The following is a 25,631-nucleotide window of genomic DNA, read 5'->3' on the forward strand; positions in this document are numbered from 1 at the left end:
AGTTGATTTTTTATATGGAGTAAGGAAGGGGGTCTAGTTTCAGTCTTCTGCCTATGGCTAGCCAGTTATTCCAGCAGTATTTACTGAATAGGGAGTTCTTTCCCCATTGTTTGTTTTTGTTGATTTTGTCAGAGATCAGATGGTTGTAGGTGTGTGGCTTTATTTCTGGGCTGTTTTTTCTGTTCCATTTGTCTGTGTGTCTTTGTACCAATACCATGCTATTTTGGTTACTGTAGCCTTGTAGTACAGTTTGAAGTCAGGAAATGTGATACCTCCAGCTTTATTCCTTTTGCTTAGAATTGCTTTGGCTATTCAGGCTCTTTTTTTGGTTCCATGTGGATTTTAGGATAGTTTTTCTAATTCTATGAAGAATATCAGTGGTAGTTTGATAGGAAGAACACTGAATCTGTAAATTGCTTTGGGCAGTATGGCCATTTTAATAATATTGACTTGTCATATCCCTTCTCTTCATTTTTTAAAAAGTTAGTTCTTAGAAAACCAAAGCAAAATAATAATTTATAATTTAAATTAGGCCAGGCATAGTGGCTCACACCTATAATTCTAGCACTTTGGGAGACTGAGGTAGGAGCATCACTTGAGATCAGAATTTGCGGCAACAGTGAGCTATGATTGCACCATTGCATCGTGGGCGACAGAGCAAGACCCTGTCTGTTTAAAAAGATATAAAAAAGGTAAATTAATTATCTTACTCATGTAATATTGCATACAGTGTGGATGACACACCTATGAAACTTTATGCTAACACAAAGGGCTAATAATCTCAAACTGTCTCAAATTTAAGATTGTTTACTCTCCAACCCTGAATGCTAAAAAGAAGCCTACAAGTTTGTGCTTATACAATATTTTCCACCCAATGAGCCCTTTATTATAATAAAATTTTTATTTATAAAATCCATACTTTAAGCCTTTTGTTCATATTTATTTAACTCACAAGAACTACCACGTACACATGCTGAGGGAGCTGAGTGACTGAAGCCAGGCAGGGCAGATTTGCAATGCTGAGAGCTCTCCCCACCCATCTTACCACCTCAGTGTCCAGAGTCCAGGCGGCTTTCCAGGTCGGATCAAATTTACTCTAAATTTGTCTAAATCAGCTCTCCAGACATCATAGTTACATATATCTATTATCTCACTTTTCATAATGTTAGTCTCATTTAGACTTTTGTGTTAGTTTGTCCAAAAGTGTTTCAATACCAGATTATAGTAATGCCAGATTACAGTAATCAGATAACATATATTATTATGTATGAATATTGTATAATATATAATTTATTATTAGTATAATCTGGCATGATGTAGTACCAGATTAAGTAATCAGAGAGGCTTTTTTCTTTTCTTGGCTGGGGGAGATGGAGTTCCTGCTTATAGATCAATGCCTGTCTGCAGACTGTTGCTTATGATAAGGAGTTTGCTGCTTTCATCAAGAAAGTATTGCTGTGGGAAAATGTTAGTTAAACTAAACAAAGTGCTCAGTGACTTGGTTAATTTACGTTCTGTACAGATTTGTTGTCTGGCAGGGACCTGCGACAAACCCTTCAGGCGCCAGCATATTATCTTTTTTGAGGCGAGATGTCACTCTGTTGCCCAGGCTGGAGTGTGGTGATGCCATCATAGCTCACTACAACCTTGAATTCTTGGCCTTAAGTGATCCTCCTGCCTCAGCCTCCTACAAGTGTATGCCATCCTGCCCAGCTAAAGGGGCCAACATTTTGAATAGCATTGCCGGTAGGCGCGACGAAACTGCCCCTGCCACCCAGTTCTAAGAAGTAGATCCGTTGGTTTTCCAAGTCTCTAGTAGGCGTGAAACCTGGTGAAAGGATGCTACACCTATTTCATATGTCAAATTAAACCCAACAGCCCAGTGCCATTTAGTGTGGGGGCAGGTAATTCTGCTGAACAGTTTGAGAATGAAGCTTTGAAAATGGCAAGGTCATGAGTTAGGAATTGGAGAGACCTGGGTTTGATTCTGATTTTACTGTGTGACATATTTTGCTTCCCTTGAGGTCTGTCCCCCACCCCCCAATACATGAAATGGAAACATAAGATCTACCTTGTAGGATTTCTAAGGATTAGGAATGATTTTTATATGAAATATCCTGCGTAACAGTAGATGCTTACTATTGTTAAGAATTTTGAAACGATAATTAAAGCTCTAAAAGAGAAACATTATAAGTGATTGTATTAGGTAATAAAAAGTATGACATGAAACTATTCAAAAGGTGATACAGGAAGAAAAAGGAACAGAAGAACTTATATTCCAGAATTTTTTTTAAAATATAGGGCAATTAGAAAATTAAAGTGAATTTTTCTAAAATGGCCAGGAATGTAAAGAGGTGGGTGTATTTTAAGTGTGTAAGTGACAGAAGGAACTGCCTTCTTCAAAATAATGGGAAAACATTTGACTACCTAAAAATAGAGTTCAAAAGCATAATCCAAAAAAGCCATAAAGAGGAAAATATTTAAAACCAAATTATTATATATCAAACTTGTAATAGAGAAAATAAAGACTGTACATCAATGGCATTTTATACCAGAGACATAATTGTAATCAAATAAAAATCAAAGCACACAAAATCAATTTTGAAAAAAGTTGAACAAATAGAATAATGAACCCCGTATCACTTGGTGACTAGAGGATGCTAGCACTCTCCTGCTTAGTGTCCTTTGAACTGGAGCCTGAATTTTATTAATGGTCCAGAAAAAGTTCATGAAGGTCCTCGTCCTCCTTTGGTTGTGTGTGTGTATAGGGGAAGAGAGAATCAATGATGAAGTTAAATCCAGAGTATCAGTAATAAAAAGGTAACGGGAAAATGTGCTTTATAGGCATGTGGATCTTTGTTCAATGAATAATTATTTCTTACATGCCTTTGTGTGGTCTTTTCAGTAATCTACCGATTTAGAATCAAAGCTAGTTGAAGTTAGAAAGTATGGATCGCACATCCTGCCACTGTGTGCATCTACTTTATATACAACTAACAACTGTGGGACCCCAGTTACAAAGGCTTTTGGAGGTGAGCCCACTGAGAGCTGGCCGGGGGTTTCTTATGCAGGTTGTATTTGGGTTTTGGAGAAGGTGAGAGAAGTGCATTCTAGGAGGAAGGCAGAGCATGTACAAAGACTGCAAGGAAGGAAAAAACTTTGGCATTTTTTTTTTTTCCAGGAACAGAAGGGAGGCTATTGAAGCTGGAGTTAGGTTAGCTTAGGGGTTGATGAGGCTGCAGAGTGAGCAGAGATCAGACCATGCAGGGTCTTTCAGACTCTGGGAAGGAATTGGATTTTATCCTGAATACAACAGAATGATACTGAAGGTTTTAAGCAGGGGAGTAAGGAGATCCAATTCATATTTTAAGTTAAGTTTTGCTGCTGTGTGGGAGTTGGGTTGGAGGAAAGAGTGGGAGCAGAGTAATGTGTTCACAGTGAAGATAGAGAAGTGAGCAGATCCGTGGGATGTTTGCATGTAGAGTGGATGTGTAGGGGGTTAAGGGAAAGGCAGGAATCAAGTATGATGTGTCATGGAATTATTTCTTGCCAAAAATGACAACCTAAAACATTTGGCATTTTGGAGCGTTCTCAACTCTGGGCCCCCTCTGGTTCTGCACTCTTCTTGGACCTCATTTTAGCTGCCTTTTCTCCCTCTGCCCCCTCCCTTCTGTTCTGCTGTCCATTTGTGAGTCTCCTTCTTAGTTTAATTCTCTATTTTAACTCTAGATTTCCTCTACTTTTTCCTTTTAAAAACTGTTCTTGCCAGCTGCCCTGGTGGCACCTGTTGTCCCAGCTTCCCAGGAGGCCGAGGCAGGAGGATCTCTGGAGCCCAGGAGTTCCTGCCTGTAGTGTAGTGTGCGATGTTAATCAGGTGTCTGCACTAAGTTTGGCATCAGTATGGTGACCTCTTGGGAGCCTGAGGAGGAGCCAGTTGGCCCAGGTCAGAAATGGAGCAGGTCAAAACTCCTGTGCTGATCAGTATAGCATCGTGCCTGTGAATAGCCACGGCACTCCAGCCTGGGCAACATAGCAAGACCTCGTCTCTATAAAAAACAAAACACCATTCCTTGTTTAATGTTAATCACCTTTCTTCAAATAATCGACAGTCAAAATTTCTGGCCCTGACCTTTATCTGCAACCGTTTGTGGAATTTGTGTAGTTAATCTGCTGCGTTCTGAAATAGCTAACATGCATTTTTTTTCTTGACCTTAAATTAGCTTCCTCTCTTGACTTCCCTTTTTCTTTTTAATGGTTCCTGTCTTTGTCATCCAGACAGGATAACTTAGTAATATTTGATTCATTATTTTCCTTCACTGCAGTTCAACATGTAAACTCCAATATTGGTTCTAGGTTGTTGATGAAGAAACTAAAGCTTGGAAGCATTGTCACCTGCCCAGAGTCACATAGCTGGTCACTGGTGACACGGGTTTGTGAGCCCCACTCTGACTTCAGACCCACATTCTCAATCATTGCACTATACTATACACCAGCAGTCCCCAGCCTTTTTGGCACCAGGGACTGGTTTCATGGAAGACAGTTTTTCCATGGATTGGGTTGGGGGATGGTTTTGGGATGACTCAAGTGCATAACATTTATCATTAGATTCTCATAAGGAGCATGCAATGTAGATCCCTCACGTGTGCATAGTTCACAGTAGGGTCACGCTCCTTTGAGAATCTAATGCCCCTGCTGATCTGGGACCCGGGGGTTGGGGACCCCTGCTATAGGCCAAGAAGATTTAGGATAACGCTTTTCCAAAAGATACCTAACCTTACTTTGTTTTTATTATATGCTAAATTTTAAGGTTGAGACTACTGCTATTAACAACTGTCATACTATCATTTAGTATTTTCTCTATAAGTATGTCACATATAGTATCTCTTTATAGAGATTTTCAGTTTCTTATGGCAGCTTATTTACATTCACCCTTTTTGAGCAGGAAGAAGAAAGGAGTGATATTGAGTGGTGGGCACAAGATTCTCCCTTTTTTCTTCCCTACCGTTACAGGCAAGAGATCATTTACACTTGCTCCTGCGAGTACCGTTTCATTATTCGAAACATAGTTGGCCATCTGGCGAAAACTGTTATTTAAAACTTGCATTTCTTTTATTACTAGTGAAGTTGGAAACATTTTTTGGTGTTTACTAGTGATTTCTATTTATTTTGTGAATTGCATTCATTGTTCACAGTTAACATTATCCCCATTATTATCATTGGCCCTTAGCTCTGAAACTTGGTAGAGATGAATTAAAAGGTGCAACCAGTCTTCTAACTTCTGCATCAGAAATTGGGTTGAAGATGTCTTACATGAACCTGTGGCTTCTGAGTATTTAACAAACTTTTATATTAACTATCTGAATGTTTACATCTCATCTTTACAAATTCTGGAAGTAGTGGTGCAGAGTTGCCAGTTTGAGAGATTCAGGCTCAGCTAGAGAATGTGTTGGGCCTGAAGTAACACAACTGTAAACCTATTTGTGGAGAACCTAAATGCACATACGGTGCTTTGCCTCCACACCAAAGACCTCTCTGTAATGCCTTAGGGTATGGTGAGGGCAGTAGCCTAGATAGAGGGCCCTCAGTGACTGTCCCATCTTTTAGAACAGAGCCCACAGGGTTGAGTTCTTGCAAGATCTATCTGGGGAATCTTCCTAAAGCCATCGTGACAGGGTCTGTCACTTCATTAACTCAACAAATATTAACTGAACATCTACTCTGTGCCTCATTTTGTTCTAGACCCTGTGGTTATGGCAGTGAACAAAATGAATAGAAATATCCCTGACCTCAGAGTTTCCCTTCGGGGACAAGTTGAGCTCCCCTGGAGGCTCTCCATTCTTGACTTTCTCAAGTCTCTTTCTTTGCTTCCTAGCTCCTTGCCTTAATCCTCTCTTTCCTGTGGCCCTTAGATCAAGCCTGGCCTCCTCTTCATTTTCAGTGTTCTGCTACTAAGTTCAACAGCTTCTGTTATGTTAATAAGGGACTTCTTTTATTCCTGGCTTCACCACATCCTAGCTGCAACCCTCAGTCCCACCCAAGTCAGGCTGGTAAGTACGGGCCCCAGGCCCCCAGTGTCCTCTTGTGAGAATTCTCTTTCTCTTGTAGTAGCTCCTCGTTGGAATACTGGCCATTCTTTTAACACACTGGCTTCTGAAACAAGTGTAGAACATGTGTGAACTCACTGTGTATATTGGGGTTCACTGCTCCCTAGGGAGTTTGGTCTACCTGAGGCATGTGATTTGTGTAGTTCCTCAAGTAACAGCCCAGGAATGATAATCTTGACTTGTAAGCATGGCCACATTATCCTGCAGCCCTGACCGTCCTGATAATTGGGTACCATCCATTCTTTTTGTTTCGTTTTAACTTACTTAAAAGCAGTTTATGCTCAGTGAAGAATATTTGAAAAATACTGACAAATATGAAATGGCTTTTTAAAAAAAAAAAAAACAACACACTGGTTAAGGTTTTCTTTTTTGGGGGGGAGCTTACCTTCTAAACAGCTGTTTTATTTGCAACTGCATACTTTTCTCCTGCTTTCGTTGATGTTTTACAAGTTGACATTTGTCTCTTATCTGTAACCTGCTTGCAGATTGGTCACTAGCCACTTGCAATTAACAAGAGTGAGCTCCGATATAAAGACCGGGATTTATTTCCAAAGCTAGCTTAGAGGAAGAAGCACAGGTGTCCCACATCCAAATTTACTCCTTAGCTTTTGGAGCAGAAAGTGGGCACTTTTAAAAATCAAGGGAGGGTGTGAGCAAGTTGGGGGATACCTGGGTTAGCTTGGTGCCTTATCAACGAGGTGGCTGAGCTGGTGACTGCTGGCGTCTTCATGGGTATGACTAGGCTGTAAACCCCTCAGGTGGGAGAGAGTAGTGGGCATGTTTTTTGACTGTTCTCTCCAGGCAACCTCCTGATGGGTGAGAGTTCCATAGCAGGCATGCTTTGGTCTGTAAATTGACTAACTCTCGAGGACTTGGATGAACTTAGTAGGGAATGGCTGGTGAAGGAGGGAGTAAAAAGCTATTTTTTAGCATTTCTAAAAGGCTGCGTAGGAAGTGGGGAATGAAAAAAAGAAAACATCTCTTTGAAAAATGGGGTACTTGGTTACATATTTATGTAACACCTTCTCCCTCTTTGAACACAGCTAGTTTTCAGGAGGTCCGGGCCTGTGTCAGTATGCTCTGGGGTGCTGTGGATTATGTTGATTCTGGGGTCTACCTTGACCTTGCTTGTGAGGAATACTTCACAGACCTCACTACCCAGCCAGCACATTCATTTTCTAACAGCCACATTTCCAGATGTTCTTTCCTTCCTTCTTTCCTCCTGTTGGCTTTGTGTTCCTCAGTGTAGCTCTCCGTTTGCTTCCAGTCTTCCTGGGAACTGTTCCTTCTCCGGGAGCTGCCCATAAAGCCTTTCCCCCACCTCTGCTTCTTTCTTCTCCTAATATTTCAACATAATCAAGATATTTTGATTATTCACATACATTTTACAAGGACATTGTAAAGAAAGGGCCTTGTGGCCCAACTGTGGCCTGAGCAGTGTTTGTTCCCCACACCGAGGCAGCATATTGTGATGGTTTAGACTGACAACTGAACCCAGGACCCAAAGCCTGGCTTTACCATTTAATGTGATCTGACTTCTCTGCGCTTTCTTACGCTTGTCTATAAAATACGGTGTGAAAATGTCCACGTAATTTGGTATAGTGAGCATTAAATGCACTAATACATGCAGAGTACTCACTTGGAGCAGTGACTGGCACATAGGGAGTGCTAAATAAATATTACATGGCTGTTGCACTTACTTAAACTGCTTGGAAGCACTGGTGTGAAACAATTTTCCAGTTAATAATGAGTGTTAAAATTTCTTTATGTTGAACACAGTTCCTTATGTTTCAGTGGCCCATCTCATGGACTCAGGTACTGCCTGTTGCAATTTTTTACATGGATTGGTTTCTGCTTTAGGAGCCTTTTTTTTTTTTTTTTTTTTTTTTTAAATAAAAGAATTGTATGTGTTAATGTAGTAAAGTCTTCAAACATAATTTTGGCCTTTAAGGGATGTTTTTATACTCACTGGCCTATACCCGAGTTGTCACTCACGGCCTCTGCTAGCTACTACACGGCTCCTGTGAAGGACACTGCTCTGCCCACAGCCCCTGCTGGGGAGAAAGCTCTCTGAGGACTGTGTCCTCCCTCTTCTCCTTTTCCTGGGGTGGCTGATTTGATTGGGATGGGACACCAGACAGCTACCTCTGTCATGGCCTTCTGTGGGAAAAACATGAGCCAAGCCAATTTGATTCTCTTGAGAATTTTAATTTGGGAAATTAGAAGGAAAAAGCCGTGGGAGCCGAAATTGAAAGAATGCCATGAGCTAATGGCATGAGGACAGGCCTGCCAGGCAGTGACATGGCAGCAAACCCAGAGTCTGACAGCAAGAATTAATACGAAGTAGAAGAGAAGATGTGACAATTGCACGCGGCAGAGAAAACTAAACACACAGAGAGAAGCCAAGTTAGGTTAATGGCAGAGGCCCAGGGAGAAGATCTCAGACATAGCTGTACTGTGAGTTTTTTCTCAAAGCAAGTTGCTCACATGTTTTCCTGGTCTCTTTGTAATTGTATTCTCATTATTTGAGGCTTTGCATTCAAAAGGTCCTAACTTAACAGCAGCTGTGTAGCATATGTAGTCCTTTCCTTTCCCATGGAAAGGTTTACTATCATTTTGTTCTTATTGCCTTAATACCTCTTCTGCAATTTAGAGTGATATAAATTGAACTCACTTTGTAGTACTATCTTCGAGTCTCCATATTCCATGCTGTGTTTTCCTGATAGCACTAATTTATTTTCTTCTTTTTTTTGGAGTATGTCTTCTATTGCACTCCTGTGGAATTTGCAAATCTGGACCCCTCCGTTCCTATGCAACACGGGGTGGTGATTTCTCTCAGATCTAGGGCGTGGACTCCTTAGGGCAGCAGCCTCACCTGCTTTGTAGTCATACAGCACCATGGGCTGTGCTGAGCAAGTGATAGATGCCCAACAAGTCATTGATCATTTCTTGTGGTTTGTTTAGTTCTTGTCATCGTGGCTTGTCTTGGATCACAAAAGAGGATGTTTTAGCCCTTTGCTAGGATGCATCTTTTTTTTTTTTTCCAAGCTTTAAATTTATTTGAAGGAAAATAAATATTAAAAATTTGAGAGAAATAAGGGAGTTATACAGTAACTCTTGGCTTTCATTGGGAACTAAGTTTCTCATTTGTGCCGTGAAATGTTGATACTCCAATGGCAGAGGAGTGAACAAGCTCATATTTATTAAGCAAGATGAACACCTGACATCTAAATCCCTACTAGTATTTGCTTTGGGCCCTAAGTATATTCTGTGGTTAACAAGGTGACTTGTCTTGACATTACTCCCACATGTGGGAGTGTTTTTCTTTTGGTATTCCCTTTCTTAGCATATTTGGGAAACCACTTTATTTGCCAAGTTACTATATTTGCTACCAAAATGTTTGAATAATGCTATGTTTTGTCATTGACCGTAACTTCCATGATCTTTAAAAACAATGCTTTGAAATAGTATTCTCATCTGTATATTGTTTCTCTTGTGTCCTAATTTCTTCTTTTTATAAGAACACAAGTCATATTGGAGCAGGGCCCATTCTTAATGACCTCATTTTAACTGATTACTTCTGTAAAGACCCTAGTTCCAATAAGGACACATTCTCAGATTCCGGGGGTTTGGATTTCAGTATATAAATTTGGGGAGAACACAGTTCAACCCATAATACAGAGGAACCACCACTCTACTAATTACCACAGCACCCATAAACCAGGCTTTCTTGGCGTTGAAGCCAAGAAGCTTAAAAGATTTGTTTGCACCTAGAGCCCACAGTCATTAGGTTGAGACTTCTGAGTCTCACTAGGTGTTGGCACAGTTACCAGAAAATCCTTAAAGGACCCTCCTCATCTCTCACCTGGATCAGGACAGGAGCCTCCTAACTTGTCACCCTGCTGCCATCCTTGTCCATGTTCAGTCTGTTCTCAACGCATCTCTGGGTTCCACTACTTCCTAGTTGTATGACCTTGGGCAAGTTGGGTAACCTGTGTCTGTGCCCTCCTCTGTTGTAGTGATAGTTAACTGAATCTACAAATGTAAAGTGATTAGTAGAGTACCTGATGTTATAAGGCATGGTAGCCAGAATGGTGGCCCTCCAGTGAACCTGTGAATATGTTATTTTACATGGCAAAAGGGACTTTCAGATGCGATTAAAGACCCTGAGATTATGGGGGGGGGTTATCTTGGATTATTTTAGGGCCCATTGTAATCACAGTGGTCCTTAAAAGAGTCAGAGAAGAGATGTGATGACAGAAACAAAGGTCAGTCTGGGCGCTGTGTCTCACACCTGTAATCCCAGCACTTTAGAGGGCCAAGGCAGGAGGATCACTTGACCCTAGGAGTTCAAGACCAGCCTGGGCAGTGTAGTGAGACCCCATCGCTACAAAAAATAAAAAAAATAGGCGTGGTGGTGGTGGTTCATGCCTGTAGTCCCAGCTACTCAAGAGGTTGAGATGGGAGTTTCTCATGAGCCCAGGAGTTCAAGGCTGCAGGGAGCTATGATAGTGCCACTGCACACTAGTCTAGGTGACAGAGTGGGGACAGTCCTGCTGACACCTTGATTTTAGCCCCATGAGACTTCCCCCATTTTAGACTTCCGACCTCCAAAAACTGTTAGATAATAAATTAGCGTTGTTGTAAGCCACTGCATTTGTGGTAATTTGTTACTACAGCAATAGGAAATGAATACATAAGTGTCAGCTGTTTTATCTGGTTTTCTTGTTCCTACTGTAAATGAGATTTTCTTTAAACAGAGGAATCTGTGGCCAAAGACAGTTGGAAAACCGAGTGGGCTAGGTGGTCACCAGCATTCTCGTCCTATCTCCCATCCTGTTGTGGCAGGTACTCTCTCTAGACAGTGCCTAGCCCCAGTAGTTTCTCACCATTTGTGGAATGTTTAGGGAAGGCTGGATGGTGGTCTCCAGTGTGGAGCCGCCTGTGGGATTCTCTCCAGTCCCCATGTCACTCCTGAAGGATTCTTCAAAATTATTTGGCTATTTTGGTGTTTGGTTGTCTGTCATGTGCAATATTGGCCTTGAGCTCTGTGCTCCAGGTTTATGGGTTTCTTTTGGGGCCTGTGCACCTTTGTGGGCTCTGCTTGTTTTCCTTTTACCCCATAAATTTGTCACTTCAGGTCATTCAAATGACTTCAGATGTGTATTCTATGATAAGAATTCATTACACAGACACCCCAGGCAAGCTGGACTCAAGAGTTAGGGCCAGGAATGCTTTACCAGAATACAGCCAGAGACAATGTTGGCCCATGAGCTGCTTCTGGAACAGCCTGTGATTTGGCCTTTAGGCCTAAACTAGCCCCATGATGCATTCTGGGCGTATGAGTTGTTTGCAGCATTTTTTAAATCTACCAAATGAGTGAGTTATTTGCTTTATTTTTTAACCTGTACAGAGAAGCCATAATGTCATTTTTGCATATAGTACCACTGCTGGTTTTGTAAAACAGGAAAACATGAAGGAAAATATGAAGCCAGTCTACAATCCTAGAGGAATTTCATTTCACTTCCAAGTTACTTGGATTAATGTCAACATTATTTCGCTGGCATGAAGGGTACTAAGTTCTTAGAGTCTGTACCCTGTTCCTCTTTAGATAAAACATGAAAGAATTTTGGTGCATGTTTTGTTGTGCAGAGTCAGGGGCAGCTCCCTCAGCAGACCTTTGCGTAGTTGATAATCTAATTATTTGGCTCTCTACATAAAGAATATGAGCTTCCAGGTGCAATTTGTCTATTTTATAAAGGGCTGTGGAATCTATTATGATTTATAAAGAATCCTGTATTCAGATTTAATGAGTGACAAGAGTATATTTATTGACCATACCCTTTTTCTTTTCAAGCCCAGGATTATAGAACATGCTGCATTTTTAAAAGCATCCCCATTAGTGCTTTCGTTGGTGGGGTGGGAAGTTGTAGGAGTTAGTAGTGACAACTTCATGGCGAGGGCTCAGGCTTGTAACTTAAGGGGTTATCCTGCACTGACAGTGCTGCCTAGATGGGCAGTCAAGGTAAGGTGACCCAAACAGAGATGCTCCCCATCCCCCCAGCAGAGTGTGTGTTCGTCTAATATCTCATGGTCTTAACTAAAAATTGTTGATAAATAGGTGGCTCTGCTATAAGATAATTTTCTCATTTGTAGAATCAAGGACAAGCAGTGGCAGTTCAGGCCAGAATCTGGAGGCTGTCCACACCTGAATTCAAAACGAGGTTGGATCTCTCCATGTGGTATCCTACCTCTCAAACTCAGCACATCTCAAATATAACCCCTCATCTCTCAAACTGCTCCTAACCCTGGGAAGAATTAGATCACCTACATTGTCTCTCCTATTTGCCTGTAGATCAAGACACAAAAATTCAGGTCTGGAAGACTCTGAAGTGGCAAGTTCATTTGAAGGGTGCAGGTCACATTCATTCTTTTATGTTAGCTGCGCTTTTTCTGCACAGTCAGACTTGGCATTATCCACCAATATATAACAGCCTTGAGGGTATCTCAAGAGCAGTATTAATTCACAATACTCAGGAATGAGCAGGCAGAGGAGAATAGGGGGCATGGAGGTACAAATAAATGATTTTTCCATTTAGTTACAATTCTGCTCTAGAGTCATTTAGAGAGCCTGATGGTTTCACACCAATTGAGATCTGGGCAAAGGACCTGGGAATAATGTGAAATCTCTTGAAAGATTGAATGGTGTAATGGAACAGACATTGGTGGGAGTCTGAGAAACCAGGGAGTTGATCCTTTGCCTCCAGGACTTATTACCAGCAGTGTAAAGAGGTCTGTGACTTGATTGAGTCACAACCTATCTTTTTTTTTTTCTTTTTCTTTTCTTTTTTTTTTTTTTTAAAGGTAATAGCAACACCTACCCTGCTGGTGTATTAAGAATAATTGAAACAATACTTGCAAGTCAATTAGCGTAGAGCAGGCACTCAATAAAAGTTAGTTGGTTAGGTGGAGCGCGGTGGCTCACGCTTGTAATCCCAGCTCTTTGGGAGGCCGAGGTAGGTGGATCACCTGAGGTCGGGAGTTCGACAGCAGCCTGACCAACATGGAGAAACCCCATCTCTACTAAAAATAAAAAAAAAATTGGCCGGGCGTGATGGCATATGCCTGTAATTCCAGCTACTCGGGAGGCTGAGGCAGGATAATTGCTTGAATCCGGGAGGCGGAGTTTGCGGTGAGTTGAGATCCTGCCATTGCATTCCAGCCTGGGTGACAAGAGTGAAACTCTGTCACCGAAAAAAAAAAAAAAAGTTGGTTAGTTTCCTGTATTCTCCCTGCCCTGCATCTAATCCAGGCAGAGATGTTGCTGGTCTTTGTAACTAACTTAGTTAGAAACTGCTTGTTTTATGTGAAATGATATTGGAAAGAAAATACATTTAATGGACTGCATTAAGTTTAGCAAACTGCCTTATGCTTTTGTTTTGAAAGGAAGAAGACATCTATAAAATATGAACTGCATGGGAAAATAAATTTAAAATGTATAAAGTAATGGAAAGGAAATTACATTTATAATTATTTAAAGAAATAGAATATGGTGTGGTCAGATTTTTAACAATAAAAATTTTGCATAATGAACTCTGGTAAAACCCTAAGATCACCAGAAAGGGGAAAATGAGTGATAGAAATGCTTATATTTTATTTATTTTTATTTATTTATTTATTTTTTTGATTTTTTTAAATTTTTTTTGCACACAAAATAAACATTTTCTAAAAATACATACAAACAAAAAGATGCATATCAAACATATTAGGAAGGTTGCACATGGGAAGTCGGGGAATAGAAATGGGGGGTGGGAATTTAAATGAGAGAGGGACTTTATATGGATCAGTGATAATAACTCAATCCTCTATTTGACAAAGAAGAAGGAGAAGGAAGAGGAAGAAAAAGAAAGTGGGATAAAGGATCAGAAAGGGAGGAAAATAGAAAAAATTAGAGTATGACTCCAGGGTAGACCTGTTTTGTTGTCACTGGGTTGGTTGGTTGGTTTGTCTGTTGTATTTTTCATATGTTTTGCCATGTTGGCCAGACTGGTCTCGAACTCCTAGCCTGAAGTGATCAACCCACCTTGGCCCCCCAGAGTGCTGGGACCACAGGCGTGAGCCACCACGTCCAGCCCCCACATTGCTTCTGGCCTCCATGGTAGACCTCCCAGACGGGGCGGTCGGGCAGAGGCGCTCCCCACATCCCAGACGGGGCGGCTGGGCAGAGGCGCTCCTCACTTCCCAGACGGGGCGGCCAGGCAGAGACGTTCCTCACTTCTTCCCAGATGGGGCGGCCGGGCAGAGGTGCTCCTCACTTCTTCCCAGACGGGGCGGCCGGGCAGAGGTGCTCCTCATTTATTCCCAGACGGGGCGGCCGGGCAGAGGCGCTCCTCACTTCCCAGAGGGGGCGACCGGGTAGACGCGTTGCTCATTTCTTCCCAGACGGGGCGGCCGGGCAGAGATGCTCCTAACTTCTTCCCAGACGGGGCGGCCGGGCAGAGGTGCTCCTCACTTCCCAGACGATGGGCGGCCGGGCAGAGGCGCTCCTCACTTCCCAGACGATGGGTGGCCGGGCAGAGGCGCTCCTCACTTCCCAGATGGGGAGGCCGGGCAGGGGCTGCAATCCCAGCACCCTGGTAGGCCAAGGCAGGCGGCTGGGAGGCGGAGGCTGCCGCGAGCCAAGACCACGCCACCGCACTCCAGCCCGGGCAACACGGAGCACCGAGTGAGCGAGACTCCGTCTGCAGTCCCAGCACCTCGGGAGGCCGAGGCGGGCAGAGCATTCCGGGTCAGGAGCTGGAGACCAGCGTGGCCAACATGGCGAAACCGCGGCTGCAGCCAAAGGAGAAAAAGCAGGCAGCGGTGGTGGCTCGCGCCGGCAGTCGCAGGCAGTCCGCGGTGCGGGGCAGCAGCGAGCCGAGTAGATTGCAGTGTGGGCCACAGAGGGGAAAAAAGAAAGAAAGAAGGAAAGAAGGAAAGAAAGGAAGGAAGGAAGGGAAATGCTTATATTTTAAAATGAAGAAATGATATAACTATAATTCTTAGCACAGGTACAAAGCATGCTATTTACATAGGGAGAAATACATCAGGTTGGTTATGCAAATGAGCCCCAATTTAATCTGTTACAAACATTTTCAACTAATGAAATTAGGCATGAAATGCTGAAAAATTGGTGCATTTAAGTTTTAACTTTCCAGAGAACCTACTATTCTGACCATATGAAACACCATCTTTAAAATAACCTGCAGCCTTTGATCTAGTAATTTTGGATAAAATAATGAAACAGCTCCAATGGAAGAATATATAGTTTACGCCAGTCTATTCATAGCAATATATAAAAAAGACATAGGTAAGTAAATATAAACATACATGTTCGTATATATTATGTGTAAATGTACACATATAAACAAGATCCTGTTGCGATCTGGCAAAGCAAACAGCAAAATAGAATAATGTCTATGTAACTACTAAAAATTGTAAACCCACAAACTATCAATATTTGGAAATTGGTACCTGAAATAAAAATCATCCTATATCTTTTTATTTTTTATTTTTATTTTTATTTTATTTTTTATTTTATTTTATTTTATTTTTTCTTGAGATGGAGTCTCGCTCTGTCGCCCAGGCTGGAGTGCAGTGGCGCTATCTCAGCTCACTGCATGCTTTGCCTCCTGGGTTCACGCCATTCTCCTGCCTCAGCCTCCTGAGTAGCTGGGACTACAGGCACCTGCCACCACGCCTGGCTACCTTTTGTATTTCTAGTAGAGATGGGGTTTCACCATGTTGGCCAGGTTGGCCCGCCCGTCTGGGCCTCCCAGAGTGCTGGAATTATAGGCCTGAGCCACCATGCCCAGCCCGTTGTATCTTATTTACAGTTTTGGCTGCTGTTTCAGGGATGTAGAGAAGCACAAGACTGACAGCCGTCGTTTCAGGGAAATGAGGTTCTGGAGTGAGAAGATAGGTGACAATGCGCAAACATTGACTAAATAAATTTGGGTGAATAAGTGCTATGAAGGAAATAAGACGGCAGTAGAATGGAGAGGGCCACAGTGCCTAGGACTAGCCCTATCCTAGGAAGGCTGAGGTAGGGAGGATTCTTGAGCCGAGCCATGGTGTTGGAGGAGTGGGCCAGTAAAGATGTGGGCTCAGGGAACAGCAAGTAAAGGTTTTCAGACTGGAGTGAGTTTGGCACGTGTGAACCAAGAGCAACCAGTGTGTCTAGATCTTAGAGAACACTTGTATGTTTGCCTGGTTTACATTAGGAACTAAGTTATTTTATTTATTTACTTTATTTTTTTGAGACAGTCTAATTCTCTCACCCAGGCTGGAGTGCAGTGGTGTGATCCTGGCTCACTGCAACCTCCGCCTCCTGGGTTCAAGTGATTCTCCTGCCTCAGCCTCCTGAGTAGTAGCTGGGACTACAGGCAACCACCACCACGCCCGGCTAATTTTTGTGTTTTTAATAGAGACGGGGTTTCACTGTGTTGGCCAGGCTGGTCTCCACCTCCTGACCTCAGGTGATCCACCTGCCTTGGCCTCCCAAAGTGCTGGGATTACAGGCGTGGGCTACCTCGGCCAGTTTTTTTTTTTTTTTTTTTTTGAGACAGGGTCTCCTCTATTGTCTAGGCTGGAGTGCAGTGGCATGATCTTGGCTCACTGCAACCTTCTCCTCCTAGGTTCAAGTGATTCTCATGCCTCAGCCTCCCAAGTAGCTGGTATTAAAGGCGTGCAACACCATGCCCAGCTAATTTTTGTAATTTTAGTAGAGATAGGGTTTCACCATGTTGGCCGGGCTAGTCTCAAACTCCTGGCCTCAAGTGATCTGCCCACCTTGGCCTTCCAAAGTGCTGGGATGACAGGTGTGAACCACCACACTGGCCATATTTTACATTTTAACACAACCAAATTTTATTAATTTTTGTTTATCAGTTGTCTTTTCAATTACCCCCAAACCTAATGGCTAAAACAACAGCCATTTATTCCAGTGTGTGCTTTACTCACTGGGCAGTTACATGTCCCTCTGAACGGCCTCATGCATGTACAGGGAAGCTCTGCCTCTGCAGGCTGGCTGGCTGGCTGGCTGGTGGGCTGCTGCTGCGGCAACTATAGGGGGCCACTGAGCCAGGAGTCATTCATCAGTGAGCCGGCGAGCCTGGGCTTGTTCTCATGGAGGACTGAGGGTTCCGTGAGAGTGGAGCAGAGGTGTGTAACATTCTTTGAGGTGGAGGCTCTGAATTGGCACAGTGTCACTTTCTCTGTATTCTATTGGCTACAAGACTAGCCCAGGTTCAAGGGGTGGGAAATAGATGAGTTTCCATGGGAGGAGCTGTAATGTCAGTGCACTGAGATGTGCCTGCAAGGAGGGCTGAAGGATTGGTCCATGCTTGCAATCCATTCCATTTCACTTTATGCTTGGTGCTTTTCTTCTATACTTTAGGTGTAAGAAATTACAATCCTGGATGATCCAAAAGTTTTACAGTTTTGCCTTTTCATACTTAGGTCTTTCAGTGTTTACATATTATTTAAAAAAATTGAGAACAGCATGATAAACATGAATTAGAGGAAAAATGAAGTTTCAAAAACTGACAGTGGGGAATGATGAAAAGGTTAGAGGCTGTGCACGTGGTGGAGCAGAGGCTATATGGGGAACCTTTGTATCTTCAGCTCAGTTTTACTGTGTACCTAAAACTGCTCTAAAAACAGTCTATTAAACAATTTTATTACCATAATATGACTCAGTCTTGATTATGAAAGTAATGTGTGAAGGAGACACACAGGAAGACAGCAGCTGTGCGAAGTGCAGAAATCAGTGAACACCTTCTTAGAAAGTGCTTTAAACCAGAGGCAGGATTGTATACTGCTCAGGCCGTGGCCTTTGGACCAGTGGTTCTGAAGAAGAAGCAAGCCTTTGCTGCTATTGTTTGTAGCTGTGCCAACCTTATGCAAATTACTCAACATCTTTGAGGTTTGGCTTCTTTGTTTGTAAAATGATATAATAATCTTTATATATCTCTTGAGAATTTTTGAATGAAATGAAATGTGTATCACCTAGCATGGTGCAAGGCCTGTAAAATAAATGTTAGCCTATTTTAGAAGTAGAGTTTTCCACTATTAATCTCCAATTAAGATGAGGACCTCTGTAGGTCTTTTGCAGACTTAATTCTTCCTACCATTTCTTCTTGGCCTTCAGTTACCTCTCTGATGCTGTTTTCTATGAACATTCTTTTTGAATCTTCTGGATTTCTCTGGCTGGCTGGAGTGGTTATTTGGCAATTGGTTAAGAGCAGCTGGTTGGCTGACCTTGGGCTTTTGAGTTTCTTATGTCTGAAACCATGGCAGGCAGCCAGATCGCATCAAGCCACTATCAGGTGTGTGTGTTCCTAATCACAGCCTGAACTTTAGAATTGGGCAAGTCCTGACTGGAGTGAGCAGAGAAAGGGAGAATACTTTATGGAACAATGTGAAATAATCAGATCTGAGGAAGAAGGAGGTAGGGGAGGGAATAAACATTTCTCCAGCATCTGTTCTGTGGCAGGGTATAAACTAGAAGGCAGAGGCTACCTGGAGCGTGCCAGGTTGAAGATGGCGGGCCATTTGGCAAGGGAGTTGGGTCACGCCTTCTCATAGATTGAGTGGAGGAGAGCTCTACAGCTTTACCAATTTTAGGAGGAGTAAATTTCTTTTATGCCTTGACTTAAAGCAAGAACCCAAGTCATCATTATACTTTTCTTTCTAGGTCTGTCAGTGGCCCAGCGGAAGTTTGCTCATTCACTCAGAGACTTTAAGTTTGAGTTTATTGGTGATGCTGTGACAGATGATGAACGATGCATAGGTAATTAAACATGATATTTTGGTTTGTTTTCCTTTGCCATGGCCACCAAATAATCACTCCTTTCTTCTTACAGATGCTTCTTTACGTGAATTTTCAAATTTTTTGAAGAATCTGGAGGAACAGAGAGAAATTATGGTGAGTTGAGAGGGTGTAAATTAATAAGTCAGCTTTCAAGGGGGAAAAATCTGGGTTTGGAAGCTAGTTCTGGTAGAAGTTGTGAAGCATTTATCTCTGAGTACAGTAGTGCATTGTAATGGAAAGATGAGGTTTCCGGAGCCCCGGTTTCTAGTTCCATGAGGGTGCAGACCACGGTCAGAACTTGAAGAAGCTGCTGGACCTCTCGACCCAAGGCCTTGCTTCTTCATCTGTAAAGTGGACAGTGAGACTACATCACTGCTTTCTAGCTTTTTGTTGCAGCAGAGCACTTTCATTTATGTAGGCTCTCATGCAGAAGCTTAATATATCAGGGGGATAAAAGCAGAAAAGCTTACGTAGAAACAGAGGACAGCTGGGCGATGTTAGTGCCTGACTCATACCCCTGTAGATTTCTAGGCTGCGTGGAAAGGGAGAGAAGTTGCGCCTTGGAGGTCTTTGAGATCCCACTTTGCATCAAGATACGTGATCATAACAAGAATGAGAACAACTACCCTTGGCCAGGCATGGTGGGTCTTGCCTGAAATTCTAGCCCTTTAGGAGGCTGAGGTGGGTGGATTGCACAAGCTCAGGAGTTCGAGGCCAGCCTGGCCCACATGGTGAAACCCCATATCTACAAAAATACAAAAACTAGCCAGGCATGGTGGCATGTGCCCATGGTTCCAGCTACTCAGGAGGCTGAGGTGGAAGGATCACTTGAGCCCGGGAGGCTGAGGTTGCAGTGAGCCGAGATTGTGCCACTGCCCTCCAGCCTGGGTGACAGAGCAAGACCCTGTCTCAAAAAGAAGAAAAAACAAAACAAAAAACAAAAAACAGCTGTCCCCCACGGGGTGCTCTTCATATGCAGTGCTGTGCTGAGTGCCTTGAGTGTATGATCTCATTTGCACTCAACTGTAAATTTTGGGGTTATTGAATAATTGCCTGCTTTTCTTAAAAGCTTACATTACCTTCCTAATGATATTCTTTAATTAAACCAGATTTACAGCAGAATTGCTACCAGGTTGTGACACACCATCTATTCTCACCGTTTATTTCAGGCTTAAAAAAAAACACAGATTCAGGCTGGGCGAGGTGGCTCATGCTTGTAATCCCAGCACTTTGGGAGGCTGAGGCGAGCGGGTCACCTGAGGTCAGGAGTTCGAGACCAGCCTGGCCAACTTGGTGAAACCCCCGTCTCTACTAGAAATACAAAAAAATTAGCTGGGTGTAGTGGCATGCGCCTGTAATCCCAGCTACTTGGGAGGCTGAGTCAAGAGAATCGCTTGAACCCGGGAGATGGAGGTTGCAGTGAGCTGAGAGTGAACCACGGCACTCCAAACTTGGCAACAGAGTGGGACTCTGTCTCAAAAAAACAAATACAGATTATTTTTTCTATATTCTTGAAAATGAGTACTATCTAGAATTATGTTACGGTGTAAGTGTATGAGTGGGTTTAGATGTGGTAGAAATAATACTCGACATATTAGCTAAGTTGGTTTACCTTGACTGTGTGCCAGTGTATTAGTCCGTTCTCACACTGCTATGAAGAAATACCTGAGACTGGGTAATTTATAAAGGAAAGAGGTTTAATTGACTCACAGTTCTGCATTGCTGGGGAGGCCTCTGGAAACTTACAGTAATGGTGGAAGGCAAAGGAGAAGCTGGCCCCTTCTTCACAAGGTGGCAGGATGGAGTTGAGTGCAGGCAGGGGAAATGCCAGATGCTTATAGACCCTTCAGATCTCACAGGAACTCACTATCATGAGAACAGCATGGGGGAAACCACCCCCATGATCCAATTACCTCCACCTGGTCCTGCCCTTGACGTGGGGATTATGGAGTTTATGCTTTCATGTAAGATTTGGGTGGGGACACAGAGCCAAACCATATCAGCCAGGAGCTGTTCAAAGCTGTTTACCTAATACTAAGTCACTGAATTCTCACATCAACCCTGTGAGATAGATTCTGCTATTGTTCCCCATTTAACAGATGAGGAAAGTGAGGCACATTACCTTGCCCTAGATAACATGGCATCTAGGAGGTAGAGCTGGTATGTGTTAAGAAGCAGGCACTCTGAACTGCCCTCCCTGTCACTGCAGCTGGTTTCATAGGTGTCACTCTAATTTTCTGGGTGGTGGCTGGTGGGGGTTTATGTTGGCTAGGGCTGCGGGAGGACACTGATTTGGATTTAAAAAGTGAAAGAGGGCCGGGTGCAGTGGCTGATGCCTGTAATCCCAGCACTTTAGGAGGCTGAGGTGGGTGGATCACCTGAGGTCAGAAGTTTGAGACCAGCCTGGCCAACCTGGTGAAACCCTGCCTCTACTAAAAGTACAAAAATTAGCTGGGTGTTGTGGTGGGCACCTGTAGTCCCAGCTACTTGGGAGGCTGAGGCAGGAGAATCACTTGAACCCGGAAGGTGGAGGTTACAGTGAGCTGAGATGGCACCATTGCACTCCAGCCTGGGTGACAGAGTGAGACTCCATCTCAAAAAAAAAAAAAAAAAAAAAAAGAAAAATGACAGAGACGTATGTCCTCAAAAGCCCTAATAAGGCCGGGTGTGGTGGCTCACGCCTGTAATCCCAGCACTTTGGGAGGCTGAGGTGGGTGGATCACAAGGTCAGGAGATTGCGACCATCCTGACTAACACGGTGAAACCCCATCTCTACTAAAAATACAAAAAAATTAGCCAGGCGTGGTGGCGGGCACCTGTAGTCCTAGCTACTCGGGAGGCTGAGGCAGGAGAATGGTGTGAACCTGGGAGGCAGAGCTTGCAGTGAGCCGAGATTGTGCCACTGCACTCTAGCCTGGGCAACAGAGCGAGACTCCGTCTCAAAAAAAAAAAAGAAAGCCCTAATATAATTTGCACTCGTTCCTAAATTTTGAGGTAATTTGTGTGTATATATTGTAGATACTGTAGAGGGTGTGTGAAGGCACTGTGGTCCCATGAGGTTTTTCTGGCACACACTGACAGAATCATTATTCACGTGATCCTGTAGTCATCAATTTTTCAGCTATTTAGGAAAGACTAAATAAGATGGTGATAAAAATAGTGCCATGACATCACCTTTCTAGTACATGGAGCAGATGTGTGGGCTGGTGAGGTACATGTTCTTAGTTTATGTTAATAGTGTCAATTTTTTTTTCTTTTTTTTTTTTTTGAGACAGAGTCTCGCTCTGTCACCCAGGGTGGAGTGCAGTGGCGCGATCTCGGCTCACTGCAAGCTCCGCCTCCCGGGTTCATGCCATTCTCCTGCCTCAGCCTCTCTGAGTAGCTGGGACTACAGGCGCCCGCCACCATGCCTGGCTAATTTTTTTTTTTGTATTTTTAGTAGAGACGGGGTTTCACCGTGGTCTCCATCTCCTGACCTCGTGATCCGCCCGCCTCGGCCTCCCAAAGTGCTGGGATTACAAGCGTGAGCCACCGCGCCCGGCCTCAATTTTTTTTTCTTAACCCTCTTTGATAGTTGTGCTTTCCTGGCATCCTGAACATTGAGCACATACCTATTGATCTCTTTTTATGTTCCAGTTGCTGTTGAGAATCTCAGGTCATAGGTAAAGGCAAAGCAAAAGTCCCTGCCTTCATGGAGGTTAGATTCTGGGGGGGGGGGTAGTGAAGTAGAAATAAACCTGTAATCCATTGGCAGGCAGTGAAAAATGCTACAAAACAATACAGGGCAAGCAGCCAGGTGGGGCGGGGCTACAGCATATCTGGAGTGGTGAGGTGCTGACTGCCTTTTCAGTAGGATACTGCACAAAGGGCATCATCCTGGTGTCTGGAAGAAAAGTTCTGAGCAGAGTGGTGCTGGATTTTAGCTCTACAGAAATAGCATGTGACCATTGTCAGGCTCAGTATTCTGTTGCTGTTTTAGGTTCCTTGAAATAGAGTGATGAGGTCCAAAAACGGGAACATGGCTTTGGTTCCAGGCTGTGTGGAGTAGACAGCATGGTTTGCAGAGCTGTTGTTAGGCAACTGACTGGTTTAAGCTCCAGCTGTGATGGAGGTTGATAGGGTCTCTGTGTTAGACAAGGTTGAGTTCCCATGCAGGGTAGGAACGAGAATAGGGTGGTGTCTGTATGAGGCCATGAACCTTAGGAGTGATGTGGTGTGTCATACACAACTCATTGTGGGAACAGAAACACCTGCTGGAAAGCAGGACGCTGTCCAAAGCTGGGGTGGGTGGCAGCCACAGCCAACCACGGAATTAACAGGACACCTCCTAATGCTTTCTTCCTTTTTAGCTTGGAAAATTTCAAACATGTACCAAAGTCGAGAGAAATATACAATGAAACTACACAGACTCGACACCCAGCCTCAGACCAGTCTCGTTTCTCCTGTGATCCTTACTCCCCTTGACCCCATGCTATCCTCATTATTTTGACAGAAAGCCCAGTTTCATTCACTTCAGTATATATCTCAAAAAGCAGACACTTAAAAAACACAGTATCTTTATCATAATCAGTAATTTCTTAATTTTGTGAAAAATTAGGTCATATTCAAGTTTTCCTGATACTCATTCAAATTCTGTCTCTCTTTCCCTCCCCAACTCCCGCCCTCAATAACAGTTGGTCTGTTTGAATCTGAGTCCAAACATAATACATTTGATTGATACATTTCCAAGTCACTTTAAATCTATAGGCTCTTCTCCCCATCCGCTTTTTTTCTCCTTTGCAAGAATTCCTGATCCTTTTATATGTGCCTCAGAAACCTTTAAAATAGTACTTTCCTAAGTTATCAGTGAGTTGCAATAATGAAATTAGTAAAAGTTGAACAGTTGGATACTTAACCCATATTGACATTGTTTGGGTACTTCTCATCTTGATAGTGATCACTTTTTTTTTTTTTTTTAAAGTGGAATCACTGTGGCTACCTTTGTTTCTTTAAATACCTTTGAATGCTTACTAAAACATAACTGATGCATTACCGAACACTCGCCTGAAACTTTTGAGTAAGAATAGATACTTGCTTCAAGAAATTTCCAGTGTGATACTGGAGAGTAAGTGGTAAAGAGCTAATTAAATAGCCTATACTAAGTGCTTCAGACAAGGAATGGGAAAAGAAAACAATATACAAAGTGCGCCAGCAAAGATAGTGTGGCTCACATGGAGTGGGCAGCCCCTAAGCTTGTGGCTGTTAGGAAAGGGTTTATGGAAGAAGTATTGGAGCTAGAGTTTGTGGGGTGGAGACACAGCAGAGGGCCTTTGTGTAGTTTAGCAAGCCCATACCCCGACACCTGGACAAGGAGAAAAGGAATGTCTTTAAGCAGCTAAAATGGTTGCCAGTACATTCTGAGAACTTTGAAAGACTCTTGTTTTACTTAAAATTTTTTTAACTTAAAAGTTTTATAAACCATCAGCATGTTAAAAGCCACAGATTAAGAAAGGAGTGCAAAATGACTGTAAAATGGAGATAGAAGTAGTCTAAAATCGGTTCCAAGGATTTCATAGTGGTCACTTAATCTTTTTTTTTTTTTTTTTTTTTTTGAGACGGAGTCTCGCTCTGTCACCAGGCCTGAGTGCAGTGGTGCGATCTCAGCTCACTGCAGCCTCCACCTCCTGGGTTCAAGCGATTTTCCTGCCTCAGCCTCCCGAGTAGCGGGGACTACAGGCATGCACCACCACGTCCAGCTCATTTTTGTATTTTTAGTAGAGATGGGGTTTCACCATGTTGGCCAGGATGATCTCGATTTCTTGACCTTGTGATCTGCCCGCCTCGTTCACCCAAAGTGCTGGGATTACAGGCATAAGCCACTGTGCCACTTTATCTTTAAAAGCAATTAGTTTAGTGTTTTCTGAAATCCTAAATTGAATAATGGTGCAGCATAATAGTAATAATTGGATATTCATAATTAAGACTGAGTCATTAAGATGTTAAAACTACATATGTCTATTTTAGAAGGCAAACAGTAATGTCAACTATTTTAAAAAGCTTTCTGAATCTTAAGGGTAAGATGGGACTTTAGGTTTTTTTTTTTTTTTTTTGAGACGGAGTCTCGGTGTGTCCCCCTGGTTGGACTGCAGTGGCGCGATCTCAGCTCACTGCAAGCTCCGCCTTCCCTGCGCCATTCTCCTGCCTCAGGCTCCCGAGTAGCTGGGACTACAGGCGCCCGCCAACACGCCCGGCTAATTTTTTGTATTTTTAGTAGAAATGGGGTTTCACCGTGTTAGCCAAGATGGTCTCGATCTCCTGACCTCGTGATCCGCCCGTCTCTGCCTCCCAAAGTGCTGGGATTACAGGCGTGAGCCACCGCGCCTGGCCGGGACTTTAGGTTTTAAGGGATAAAGTCATCTGTGTGTATGCTAAACAATCCCTGTTGGTTTTGAGCCACCAGTTATATGTGTTCATACGCCTCATCTCTATACCTAAATAGGCTGTATTAGGTATACAGTTCAACAAATAGTGTGTGCCTGCCACATGCCGAGCACTGTGCCACATGCTATAAAGATAAAGACATAAGTAGTGATTCATCCATTGGAGGAGATGGCTGAAAGAAGGCATGTAATTTCCAACATGCTTCGTGGTAATCAAGTGATTGAGGAATTCAGGGAAGGCATCTTGGAGAGGTG

The 25,631-nt window shown here is 43.1% G+C and overlaps 1 protein-coding gene across 1 annotated transcript in view; it reads left to right on the forward strand.

The window, feature by feature from the left end:
* The window catches only part of ARHGAP10 (Rho GTPase activating protein 10), a 348,170-nt gene that overhangs the window by 70,946 nt on the left and 251,593 nt on the right, over nt 1-25,631 (forward strand). Inside the window, exons 2-3 of the mRNA XM_030816218.1 lie at nt 18,841-18,936; nt 19,010-19,071. Coding sequence (XP_030672078.1) covers nt 18,841-18,936; nt 19,010-19,071 — 158 coding nt within the window. The remainder of the gene's footprint in view (nt 1-18,840; nt 18,937-19,009; nt 19,072-25,631) is intronic.

The sequence above is a fragment of the Nomascus leucogenys genome, chromosome 7b (genome assembly GCF_006542625.1).
Source record: "Nomascus leucogenys isolate Asia chromosome 7b, Asia_NLE_v1, whole genome shotgun sequence".
Lineage (NCBI taxonomy): Eukaryota > Metazoa > Chordata > Mammalia > Primates > Hylobatidae > Nomascus > Nomascus leucogenys.